At 21.8% G+C, this 14,211-nt stretch overlaps 1 protein-coding gene across 1 annotated transcript in view; it reads right to left on the reverse strand.

Annotated features, from left to right (window-relative positions):
- Positions 1 to 14,211, reverse strand: part of LOC122498592 — a 101,339-nt gene that overhangs the window by 17,313 nt on the left and 69,815 nt on the right. Inside the window, exons 3-5 of the mRNA XM_043606391.1 lie at positions 11,688 to 11,924; positions 7,953 to 8,461; positions 3,209 to 3,402 (exon numbers count right to left, since the gene is read on the reverse strand). Of these exons, the coding sequence (XP_043462326.1) occupies positions 3,209 to 3,402; positions 7,953 to 8,461; positions 11,688 to 11,924 (940 nt within the window). The remainder of the gene's footprint in view (positions 1 to 3,208; positions 3,403 to 7,952; positions 8,462 to 11,687; positions 11,925 to 14,211) is intronic.

Genomic DNA, 14,211 nt, shown 5'->3' on the forward strand with positions numbered 1-14,211 from the left:
TAAATAATTGAATTCTCGTAGAATTTTCCGATAAAAATTGATTTAAAAATTAATTTTAGATAATAATTGAATATTAAAAACATTATAGCATGAATTCTTAAAAATAATTGATAATTGAATTCTTTCGAAGAATTGTAATAAAACTTTTGAAAATAATTACATTTTTTGAAGAATTTACTTAAAATTGTATTAAAAATAATTAAAATTCTGTGAAAAATTTTATTAATTTATGAAAGTAATTGAATTCAATCAATTTTTTCAATCAATTTTTTCAAAATTTTTTTTTAAATAATTGAATTCATGTGAAAAATTTTATTACTTGTAAAAATATATGAATTCCTGCAATAAATTTTATTACATTTTATTTAAATAATTAAATTCTTTTGCGAACTTTTATTCAAATAGTAGATTTTGAAAATATTTGAATTTCAACGAAGAATTTCATTATATTGATTAAATGTAATTAAGTTCTTGCAAAAAATTTTTGAAGATAATTTCATTTTTCGAGAATTTTACTTAAAATTATATTAAAAATAATTGAAATCCTGTGAAGAATTTTATTTTAATTTATGGAAGTAATTGAATTCTTGCAATCAATTAAAAGAAATTTTTTTTTTTTAATAATTGAAATAATGTAAAGAATCTTATTATTTATGAAAATAATTGAATTCCTGCAACGAATTTTATTACATTTCTTTTAAATAATTGAATTCTTTTGAGAACTTTTATTAAAATAGTAAATTTTGAAAATTTTTAAATTTTAGCGAAGAATTTCATTATTTGTGAAATGTATTTGAATTATTGCAAGAAATTTTTGAAGATAATTTCATTTTTCGAGAAATTTACTTAAAATTGTATTAAAAATAAAATAATTGAAACCCTGTAAAGAATTTTATTATTTATGAAAATAATTGAATTCTTGCAACGAATTGTATTATAATTTTTGTAAATAATTTAATTTTTTTTGAAAAATTTCATGAAAATTAAAATTTTTATAAAACATGAAGATATCAATTGCTCCGAGTCGAAGACTCGGAGTGATTGATATCTTTATGTTTTATAATAATATTCTTATAAGTTGTTGAATTTTAAAATGTATTTTAGGGTCAGGGAAAAAGTCAAAATTTTGTCTGGAAATCAGGGAAATGTCAGGGAAAAATAAAATTAATTTTTTGTATCAACCCTGATTATTTTCTGAAAAGGTACGGTCCTCAAAAACTGTTGTTTATTCTTCTCTGACATAAAATAACTTTTCCTGGAAAAAAGAATTTATTCTTAAAGTTTAATTAGATCCGAATTTTAAAATTTTATTTAAAAAAATCTTCTGCTGATTATCGGCTGTGGTTACTTTTTATGAATTGTGAATTAAATTAATTTTGATGCCCCAGATTATACTTTGAATTGTTCTTGTAGTAGTTTAGGATCAGTAAAAATTTTTTTGACCAACAATTGTTAGTAAACAGAAGATAAAGTCCGCTCAAAAAAAAATTTTTTCATCTTCTGCTGATTATCGGCTGTGGTTACTTTTTATAAATTGTGAATTAAATTAATTTTGATGACTCAGATAATAATTGGAATTGCTCTTGTAGTAGTTTAGGACCAGTAAAAATGTTTTGACGAAAAATTGTCAGCAAACAGAAACTGAAAATTCAACTTAAATATTTATAATAAAAATTTCCATTTCTCTTTCCCTTCAGTTTTTTCTTCTTCTTCTTCTTTCTTAGAAATTGAATAACTCTTTTCTATATAATTGAATATTTGCGTGAAACTGTTTCATATAGCTCTCAAGAACCTCCCCTGGATATTTTATTCAACCTTGAAGTGAGAGAGAGGGAGATTCTCTATTTCATTGTTATCGAGTATTCACAAAAGATAAAAAATGAAAGGATAGGATGATAATAAAACGTTATTAAGGGTAATTTGAATAGATTCCGAAAATTGATAGACGAAAAAAAAGAACCGACTCAACAATATTTTTCTTTTTAATTAAATTCTCTCTTTTTTTCCAACTATTTTTTCTTCTCATCTTTCAATAAACAAAGATGGTGATCTTTTTCGTTTTCTAAATTTTATTATTGGAATGGTTATAAAAATCATACGTATCTATATATATATATATCCCAGGAGAAATCATACACGAAGAAGTTTTAATATGGAAAAATTTGTGCGGAAGTGAAATAATGGATTTCCATAAATTTCCATACGCTCTTTCGAAATTTCAAGTGAGGATAACTGCTTTTTAAGAAATCGACCGCGCCGCCTGCCTGCCTCGTCTCATCCCTTTGGTCGAATAAAATTTTACCTCATCGTAATATTTGTAATATTACTGTGTAATATTACTTTTCAATTTTAGGTTATATGACTATATCGAATATCTAAGATTGAAACATTTCGTCTCTCTTATATTCTCTCTAGTATCTGCTTTATAGTATTGATTTGTGTCTTCAAAAAATTCTTGTATGTCATTTCTCATTTTTGCTTTTTTTTATAATATTATTCCCCTCTATTACTACTCTTTGGGCGATATTTTATTGCTTTTCATCAACTAAGGGAGAGATTTTCATTTTGGCATACTCACAAATCATATTGATCTTTTTTATTTTCACTCTATTTATTTTTTTTTCTGTTGCTCTATTTATATTTTCGACGATAAATATATATACAAGTTGCTGGGAATTTAATAGACGTGTGTGCTTTTTTTCTATGAATAACAATTTTTCTTTAATTTTATATTTTATTTTTTACTATTTTCAACTCTTTGAAAATTCATTCATCATTCTTGAAGAATGATCATACAATTATTACTTAGAAATTATTTCAATTTGACTTTTTAAAAATTCTCAAGTGTCTCTTTTACTTTTTTTTGTCGTTTCTGCAATTTCCGTTTGTGTTTTAAATTCCCAGGTTTTCTTCCCTCTCTTATTGTATTCATTAAAAGTTTTCTGTTATTTTTCTGATCTCAGATTATAATTATTGAGAAAATATATTAAGAATAAGAGATGAAGTGCATTTCAGGTTGTATAGTGAGGAAAGTATTTTATTTTTTCCGAGTGTAGAAAAGGGATGTAATAAGTGACTTTCGTTGAATAAGTGACAAGAGTGTTTAAATGAGAGGAATTTCGTTGTTTATTTTTATTATTTTTTTTCTTCCTCGTCTTCTTTTTCTTCTTAAATGTATATAAGTTGTTCTTGAAATAAAATTACTTACATAGTTGGTGAGACCGGTGAGTGGAATTCCGTTGGCTGCTAAGAGAATATCTCCCTGTTCAAGTTTGTGAGAAAGTGCAGCTGGTTGTTGCGGAAAGAGTCTTTTCACCCTGACCGGGCCAGCGGTTCCACCTCCGGAAACGCTCAGACCAAGTCCACGATTATTTTTTTCCAACACCACTCTAAATGTGTTTTCTGTAGGAATTAACGAACGATTATAAATTTTGCCACGCGAAAGAAAATTTTCGGTGCCTATTAATCAATCAGGGCTTGAACTATGTCCGTAAATCCCTTAAAGGTCCGTAAAATCCGTAATTTGATTCAAAAAAGATGAAAATTTGGATAACTTTAGAAAAATTACAAATTATTGGAGAAATTCTATTATTTTCAAAAGTAATAAAATTCTTCGCAAAAATTCAATTATGTTCAAAATTTTTTAAAAATTCTTGTCAAAATTTTAATTAGCTTCAAAAATAATTAAATTCTTCTCCAAAAGTCAATTATATTCAAAAATTTTAATAAAATTCTTCGCAAAATTTCAATTATTTTAAAAGTAATAAAATTCTTCTCTGAAATTCAATTATATTCAAAAATTTTTTTTAAATTCTAGTCAAAATTTCAATTATTTTTAGAATAAATAAAAATCTTCTTCGAAATTCAATTAATTTCAAAAAATTCCTCTCAGTTAAATTATTTCCAATATCTACTATTTTAATAAAAAAATTGCAAAAGTATTCAATTATTTAATTAAAAAAATAATAAAAATTTACGCAAACACTTAATTATTTTCATAAATAACAAAAATTCCACAGGGATTCAATTACGAATTTTTTATAAATTTCGTCGCAATAATTCAATTATTTTTAAAAGTAATAAAATTCTTCTCCAAAATTCAATTATTTTCAAAAAATTGAAAAAATTCCTTTATAAATCAATTATTTTTTTGCAGAATAAAATTTTTTGCAGAATTTAAAATATTTTCAATACAATACTTAAGAAGAAATTAATTTACTTTATAAATAATAAAATTCTTATGAAGAATTCAATTATTTTCATAAATAATAAAATTTTTCGAAAAAATTCAATTATTTTCAATTCATTTTTTTAAAATAAAATTTATAGATAGAAATTTCAATTATTTTTCTAATAAAATTTTTAGAAAGAATGAAATTAGTTTCGAAAATGTTAACAAATTTCTTTATAAATCAATTATTTTCAATAAAAATTCAATTATTCACAGAAACTCAATTTATGTTTAAACATTTTTTCGAATTGTGAAAGTATCAATTATTTTTGAAAATAATAAAATTTTTACAGGCATTCAATTATTTTCGTAAATAATAAAATTCTTTTTAGGAATTCAATTATTTTCATAAATAATAAAACTCATTGCAGAATTTCAATTATTCTTTATACAATTTTAATCGAATTCCTCGAAAAATGTAAATATTCTTAAAAATTTTATTAAAATTTCTCAAAAGAATTCAATTATTTAAAAATTTATTAATAAAATTCTTTATGAGAATTCAATTTTAAGAAAAATGGAATAATTGAATTCCAGTAGAATTCTGAAAAGGTTTCAAATTAAAATCTTTGAAAATAATGTTGAATTCTTTAATATATAGTATATTTAATATTATTACAAAAATTTTTTCGCAATTTTTCGAATTTTTTCAATTATCTTGATATATAAGAAAAATTTTCCTAGAAATTCAATTATTTTCAGGAATTTTAAATAAAAATGATTGCAAAATTCAATTACCCAGGCGCGAGCTGACAGTGAGTTCAGGCTTTACGAAGCTTGATTGTGGCTTCGTCAGTATTGGTTGAAGATTGGTGGGACAGCGAAAGCAAGGCTGCTTCAGTCCGGAATAGTAACACCGATGTAAACCTGACGCTCAGTCTTTGTTGAAGACTGGCGTTCAATCTTCAATCAATGCTGCGGAAGCCGAAAGCAGGACTGAACAAGACTGCTTCCACTGTTCCCAAATTTACACGCTTCTCACGCGTTCATTCAATATAACGTGAATATATTAATTATTATTATTAATATTAAACAGTATTGTTATTAATATATATGTATTTACATATTTAATGACAATAAGTTATTATTATAATAATTATATTATTTTCATATAAATATCATATTACTAACAATAAATGTCATTTAACATAATAATATTGAAAAATAATTTTAGCAAAAAAAGACAATTTGTGATAATTGGTACATTTTTTAACTTCATTTTTAACAGACTTTTAATATTATTTACAAACAAGTTCACAAGTTTTTATTCACAACACTTATTAATTATACAGATTAAATAGTAATTTTATTATTTTATGTAACGCTTATAATGAAAAAATCCGCTCGCATGTGGAATCGAACTCACGTCCCCCCCGCCCCAGACGCATTCCGGAAGTCCTTGACGCAACCACTTAAACCGCACGGCCACTGAGTCTCGATGAGAACTCGGGACAATCTAATATATTAATGCCAGTGCCGTATATTTTGTTACTTATAAGGGCAAAGTGAAAACTATGACTAAAAATTTTACACATACTAATCCTGAATTATTTTAATTATTAAAAATAAATATTAAATAACTCATAATAAAATTATAATCATTACAAAATTCAACTTTTAAAACATTTTAAAATTAAAAATATTTAATGAATAATTTAATAAACATCGATAAATAATTGATATTTTTTATTATTCAGTAACAAAATTATTAACATTATTTATTATTAGATATATTAATAATATACCTATTATTTAAATAAATATAATTTGGAATAATAATGAATTATAATGTTAAATATTGTAATTGTTAATTATTATAATAATATTTATTAATTGAATAATAATTATTAATAATTATGATAATTAATTAATAAATAATAATTAATTAATTAAATTAATATTAAAAATTAACATAATTAATAAAATTATTAAATATGATGCAGTGTCAGGAATATTTATTGCACATTTTAATTATTATTTATTAATTATCTATAATAATTTTGAAAACATTTATAAAAAAAAAATTTCCCATTTAACTTTACAATTAATAATATATTTATACTAAATAAACATAAATATTTATTTATCAATTAATAACTTAATGTTAATTATTATTATTATTTGAAACAATTATTATAATTATAATTATTATAATATTATTTAATTAAGTGAACACGGTAATAAATAAAGATAAACTGAATATTGTGTAAAGATTGATTCAAGCTTGAATCAAGATTAGATGTTCGAGCTTCACACATAAAGATTGACCGAGTCTTGAATCGAGCATGGGACGAGCATTGGGCCCAATGTTGAACCAATATTGAACTAATATTGAGTGACAGTGATGTAAAGCCTGCTTCTACTGTGGGTTACCCACACTGAGCGTTCAAGACTCAATCAAGGTTTAATTTATTGTCAGCATTGGTCTTTCGCGCCTGGGATATTTACAAAGTAATAACATTTTTCGTAGAAATTCAATTATTTTCGGGAATTTTAGGAAAATTCAATGCAAAATTCAATTATTTTCAAAAGAAATAAAATTCTTCTTGGGAATTCAATTATTTTCAGGAATTTTAATAAAATTCATTGAAAAAATCAATTATTTTTAAATAACAAGAGAATTTAATTATTCATAATTTTCAGTATAATTTTAATTGAATTTCTCCAAAGAATTCAATTATTCTTAAAAATTCTATTATAGTTTGTCGAAAGAATTCAATTATTCTTAAAAATCCTATTAAAATTCGTGGAGAGAATTCAATTATTTAGAAATTTTTTGTTAAAATTCTTTATGAGAAATAAATTTTAAGAAACATTCAATTATTCAATAAATTCTTTATTTTTGTATTTTAATTGAATATTTTATTACAATCAATATAGCGTGAATTTTTAGAAATAATTGAATTTTGAAATTAATTTTTTTTAAATTATTTTCATAAATGATAAAATTTTTCGAAGAAATTCAATTATTTTCATAAATAATTAAATTTTTCTTAGTAATTCAATTATTTCTAGAAATAATAAAACTCATCGTAGAATATTCGTTATTTTTACTTCAATTCCTTGAAAAATGTAATTATTCTTATAAATTTTATTAAAATTCGTCAAAAGAAATTCAATTATTTTAAAATTTGTCGATAAAATTCTTTATTAGAATTCAATTTTAAGAAACATTTAATTATTCCATAAGTTATTTATTCTTTTACTTAAATAATTGAATTCTCATAGAATTTTTAAATAAAAATTGATTTAAAATTGAATTGTAGTTAAAATTTTAGATAATATTTAAATATTAAAAGCATTATACCATAAATTTTTAGATATAATTGAATTTTGGAAAGGTTTCAAATTAAAATCTTTGAAAATCATACTTTTTATTTTTTTAATTTTAACTAACAATTCTGTAGAATTAATTTTTTTGAAAAAGTTTAATTGAATTTTTTTAAAAATTATTTGAAGTTTTTATTTTCTAATATTATATTTAATTGAAAAATTTCCGAATAATCGAATTTTCGTAAAATTGAATTTTGTAAACAAATGGACTTGAAAATTATTAAGGAATGTTATTACAAAAATTTTTCGAAATAATTTATTTAATATAATTTATTTAAAAAAAAAATTTTAGACAACTTTTATAAATTTTTCTGAAAAATAAGGGAAAAAGGGAAGAAAACTTTATGATTTTTGGTGTAAGAAATAATAAGAAAGAATTGTATCTTACCGGGAGTAACGTTGGGAAAAATATCGTCCTGTCCAGGTAGAGAAGGCGGTTGCTCATCCTCTGGCGAACGTTCGGATGCATAACCTTGATCTTGCGGTTCGTTACCGCAAAGTTTACTGAGTGTGAGATCTAGTGATAAAGCCGATTGTAATCGATGCTTCACCAATTGACAATTTGGTTTATGTACCATACTTGTTGAATCCAATTGCGATGAATTTTTCGATGATAATCTTCTCTGTCGATAATTATCAATCTCATCAACTTTCTTATTGCTCGCCATTGAATCTCTTCGTGTTTCTTTAAATGAACTAGTTCCTCTATTTGCACTATCATTCTCGTGACGATTTAAAATTTTCTCCTTTGTTTTACTAAAGGAAAAACGTTTTTTCGTCTGCTTACTATTACTACTTGTACTACTGTCAACGCTGTCAGTGCCTTTGGAATTTTTACTTGACAAAATCGAGTGTAATTGACATTTACCCGGTTCGAATTCATCACTCAGTCTATATCTGTAAAATAGAAGATTTAAATTCTCGATTAGAGAGGGATTAAATATATTATTGGAAAAAATATTTTCATCAAAATTGTTGAATATTAAAAATGTTTTAACTGGGTTAAAAGGGTATATTTTTATTGAGTATTACCATAAATTATAATTTATGGTAATGAGCAATACAAATATTTTTTTATTCATGTTTAATTAATCACAGGCTTCACACTCAATAATTAATTTTAAAAAAGTATTAAAAAGTAGCTATCGAAAATTAATTTTAACGAATAAAAAAATGTTTTAGTTGATTCACAAAAATTTGATTCAGTATTTTCCTGACTGTTTCCTGATTTCAATCAAAAATATTTATTTTTATTCTAATCCTGCTTCTAAATTTTTGAAAAATTCAATTATTTTCTTAATTTTTATCCTAAAAAATACAATTGTATTTCAAAGTAATTTTTCAAAGTACACAAATAAAATTATTTCATAAAATTTAATTTAAATTCTTCACAAGAATAAAGAAAATAAATTAATAATTTTTCAAAATAAAAATTTAAATGTTATTACAGTTTTACAACAATTAAAATTTTCAACGATTTCAATTAAAAAATCTTTAAAAATTTAGTTATTTCTAAAAAAAATTGGACAATAACGCTTTTAATATTCAATTATTATCTAAAATTTCAACTAAAATTCGTTTTGAAATCAATTCTTATTAGAAAGTTTAACTAAAATTCAATTATTTAAATAAAAAAATTTCTCTAAATTTAATTCTTATAAAGAATTTGTCAATTTTTAAAAAAATAATTCAATTTCTCAGAAAAATTTTATTATTTATGAAAATAATTGAATTTTTGCAAAGACTTTTATTTAATTCTTTTTAAATAATTAAATTCCTGTTAAAAGTTTTATTATTTGGGAAAATAATTCAATAATTTATTGTCAAGAATTAAAGAATTAATTTATTAATTTTTAAAAAAATAATTTAATTCCTGAAAAGAATTTTATTATTTATGAAAATAATTAAATTCCTGAGAAGAATTTTATTAAAATTTTATAAGTTAATTACATTTTTATTGAAAACAATCAAATTTTTATAAAAAACGTTTTAAAATTTTTGAAAATAATTAAATTCTTAAGAAAAATTCAATTATTTATGAAAATAATTGAATTTTTAAAAAGATTTTTATTAAAAATTAAAAAACAAATAAATTCTATTACAGAATTTTACTAAAAATTTGAAAATAATTGAATTCCAGTGAACAATTATGTTATTTATAAAAATAATTAAAATCATGTTAACAATTTTTGTTATTTAATAAATAATTGAATTTTTGAGATAGATTTTTTCAAAATTTTGTCAAATAATTGAATTCTTAGGGACAATTTTATTGAAGGTTATAAAAAGAATTTAATTATTACGAAAAATAATATAAAAACTTTTTTAAAAATAATTCAATTTTTGAGAAGAATTTTGATATTTATCAAAATAATTGAATTTTTGCTAAGAATTTAATTTAATGTTTTTTTAAATCATTGAATTCTCGTGAAAAATTTTATTATTTGGGAAATTTATTGAATAATTGTGAAGAATTAAAGAAGAAATTTAATTTTTTAAGAAATAATTGAATTTCTGAGAGGAATTTTATATTTATGAAAATAATTGAATTTTTTCCCAGAATTTAATTTATTTTTTTTTTTCAAATAATTGAATTCTCGTAAAAAGTTTTTATTATTTGGAAAAATAATTCAATTATCGTGAAAAATTTTATTATTTGAAAAAAGTAATTGAATAATTGTGAAGAATTAAGAAAGAATTTAAGAATTTCTTGTTTTCTTAAAAAATATTTGAATTTCTAACAAGAATTTTATTTTTTATGAAAATAATTGAAATTTCTTTCTGTAAATTTTCTAAAAAAAAATTGTATTGAAAATGATTATTGACGAAAAGAAATGTATTCTTGCGAGGAATTTTATAATTTATTAAAAATAATTGAATTCTTGCGAAGAATTTAATTAAAATTGAATGTAATTCAATTGCTTGCGAAAAATTTTATTATTTATGAAAATAATTGATTTAGGTATAAAGAAAGTTTTTAATATTTTGGAAAATAATTCAATTTTTTTTATAAAAAAAATAATTGAATTTCTGAGAAGAAATTTATTTAATTTTTTTTAATTAATTGAATTTTCGTAATAAATTTTATTATTTGGGAAAGTAATTGAATTCTTGAGAATTTTATTATTTCTGCGATAATAATTGTATTCTCGCCTGGAATTTTATTTAAATTAAATTGTTATAAATAATTGAATTTTCGTGAAAAATGTTATTGCTTGTGAAAATAATTATTGAATTCTTGTGGTAGAATTTTTTTAAAAAGTTTTTAATTGCTTTCTTTTGATAAATTTTACGAAATATTTAAAATAATTCAATTCTTGTGAAACTTTTATTACTTCTAAAAAAAATTGAATGTTTGCGAAGAGTTTTACGAAAAATCTTTTGTGGAATTTTATTAAAATTGTATAGATATTGAAAATCATTGATTGTCGAAAAGTTTTTGAAAATAATTGAATCGTTTTAAATAATTTTAATAAAATTTTTAGAATTTTTTTTTATTTCAACTAATAGCGAATTTAAAGTGATGCAAATTTCCCCGAAAAATAAAGAAAAAAGTAGCTTTTAACAAATGAAAAAAAGTATCCTAGTAGCAAATTGTAAAAAAAGTAGTAAATAGTAGGTTTTAGTAGATAAGTGCGAAGCCTGCAATGATTTTTAGTATAGAAATATTTCCACTTTTCAGAGGAGGGAAAATTTATTTACGGAAAAAACAAACAGAAAATTTCTTTTTTTTTTTGCCTGTTTATAATATTGTTAAAAATTAAAATCTCCATTTCTTATAAAGTCTAAATTTCATTGAAAAATCAACAATAAAGTCAAAAATGCCTCTTTTTTATTTTAATCCCCAAAATAGTGAAGTAAAAGAAAAAAGAAGACATTAATTATGTAAATTTTCAATTTGCAACCAAAAAGGAGACCCTCGAGGTTAAAAGGGTTTTTGAAGAACATAAGATGAATCGTGAAATCAATTAACTTTTCTCATCGTCATCATCAAGTCTTTTTTTTCTGTTTTATTTGAAAGAACCTTTTTGGTTAAAATGGAGAGAGTGAGAGAGATATTTTTAGATCCTTGAAGGACGTGAAATTCGTGGGTTTAATTTGTATTTATAAAGGTGATACAAACCTCCAGGGATCACCTTCTAGGGAATCTTGAGATGGACGTCTAACGAGGTCAAAAGTACCAAATGGTGGATCACTGTCGGAGAGTTGCAAACCCGCCAGCTTCTTTTGATGTGGTAACGTCCCAGGGAGGTTTCCACCCACATCACTGTGAATCACATTATTGTTCTCTCCAGATTCGATTTCAAGACCCTCCTTATCATCCAAGTGGTTGGGTAGTGAACCGCAAAATTTGTACCTGCTATTGAGAATTAAAAAAAAAAAATTAATGAAAATCGAGAAAAGAAATGATTAAAGAAAAAAAGGAAGAGTCATTAAAAGTAATTCACGGTGCCAAATGACATTAAATGAAGAAATTGAACCTTTCTATTTTACTAAAGTCGGTTGGATGAAATTTTCTAAATGTAGGACATGTGCGGAAGATTGCAATGTGGGTCAAGGATAAGGCGCTTCTTCAATCGAGGACAATGCAGTAGAATCTAAAGTTCTAATTTCTTTTTTGTCATCTCGATTGTTTGGTACGCACTTTTTTTTTATAAATGGGAAAAACTTTTTATTTTACACGGAGAAAAATAATTGGATAATACGGTACAATTTATAACGTGAGGTGTTTTTGGTGGAAGTGATAATACTTTAATTGTTTTATTCTTTAAAAAAAAAACTTGGCACAGGTCAGGAAATTAGGAAAACGTCGGGGATTTTTAATAAAAGTTCTGGAAAAAAATAAATTTTTAGAACTCATGAGAAAATTGTGAATTTTTGGGTCCTTTTTGTTTGCCTCATAAACTATTGAATTATCACGAATTCTGATACAAAACATCCAATTTTTTCTATTTCTGACAATAATTTCTTTTTTAATAACTTATTTCTTGAACTATTTTTTGCAACTTTTAGCAAATTTTTGTTACTGTCATAAAATTATTAAAAAAAAAATATTTAATGAATAATTTTACTTCAATATTTCAAAATTAATTGAATTTGAAAAGAATTACGTTTACAATTATTCATAAATAGATGAACTTCAAAAGATTTCAATTTTTAATTTTGGAAAATTTCAATTTTGAATGAATTTCATTAAAAATTTTAAAGAACTTAGATTTTTGAAAAATTTTAATAATTCAAATTCTTTTGCAAATAGTTAAATTTTTTAATATATTTAATTAATTATTAAAAATTACTTCGTAGAAGAATTTTAGTTAAAAACACATAAAAAAAATTAAATTTTGGAAAAGGTACAAATATAATTGCAGAAATTCAATTATTTTCAAAAGTAATGAAATTCTTCGCAAAAATTCAATTATGTTCTAAAATTTAAAAAAAATTGTCAAAATTTCAATTATCTTTATAAATAATAAAACTGTTCTGCAAAATTCAATTATTTTCTGAAATTTTAACAAAATTCTTAGCAAAATTTCAATTATTTTCAAAAATTTCCCTCAATTTTAAAAATAATTGAAAATAATTGAATTCTTGAGAAGAGTTTTATTAAGATTTTTGAAAATATTTGAATTTCTGTAAAGCTTTTTATTATTTAACGAAAATATTAATAAAACTCATTGTAGAATTTTAAATATTTTTAATATAATTTTAATCGAATTTATCGAAAAATGTTATTATTGTTAAAAGTTTTATTAAAATTCGTCAAAAGAATTCAATTATTTAAGAATTTGTTGATAAAATTCTTTATGAGAATTGAATTTTAACTCATTTTTGTATTTAAATAATTTATTTCTCTAGTAGAATTTTTTTAATTTTTAGAAATAATTACATTTTGAAAAGTTTACTAATCAAAATTTCTAAAAATTTAAATTTTTTATACTTTTAATTTTAGAAATTAATTGATTTTCGAAAAAGTTATAGTAGTAGTTTGTAGAAAATTAGAAATAATTGAATTTCTGAAGGTTTTAAATTGAAAATTTTGAAAATTTGAATGTTTTTAAGAATAAAAAATTTAATTGAATTCTAGGGAAAAATTTTATTTAATTTTTTTTGAATAATTGAATTCTCGTAAAAAAATTATTATTTTGGAAAATAATTGAATAATTGTAAAGAATTAAAGAAAGAATAAATCAATTTTTTGAAAAAAATTGAATTTTTGAGAAGAATTTTAATATTCATAAAAATAATTGAATTCTTGCGAAGAATTTAATTTAATTCTTTTTAAATTATTGAAATCTTGCGATGAATTTAATTTATTTCTTTTTAAATAATTAAATTCTCGTGAAAAATTTTATTATTTATGAAAATAATTGAACTTTTGCGAGGAATTTTATTATTTATAAAAATAATTGAATTCTTGTTGAGAATTTAATTAAAACTGAATTGAAAATAATTCAATTCCAGTGAAATATTTCAATATTTATGAAAATAATTGAATTTTTTCAAAGAATTTTATTATTTACAAAAATAATTGAATTCTTGTTAAGAATTTAATTAAAACTGAATTGAAAATAATTCAATTCCAGTGAAATATTTCAATATTTATGAAAATAATTGAATTTTTTCAAAGAATTTTATTATTTATAAAA

This window comes from Leptopilina heterotoma, unplaced genomic scaffold, assembly GCF_015476425.1.
Source record: "Leptopilina heterotoma isolate Lh14 unplaced genomic scaffold, ASM1547642v1 Lhet_152, whole genome shotgun sequence".
Lineage (NCBI taxonomy): Eukaryota > Metazoa > Arthropoda > Insecta > Hymenoptera > Figitidae > Leptopilina > Leptopilina heterotoma.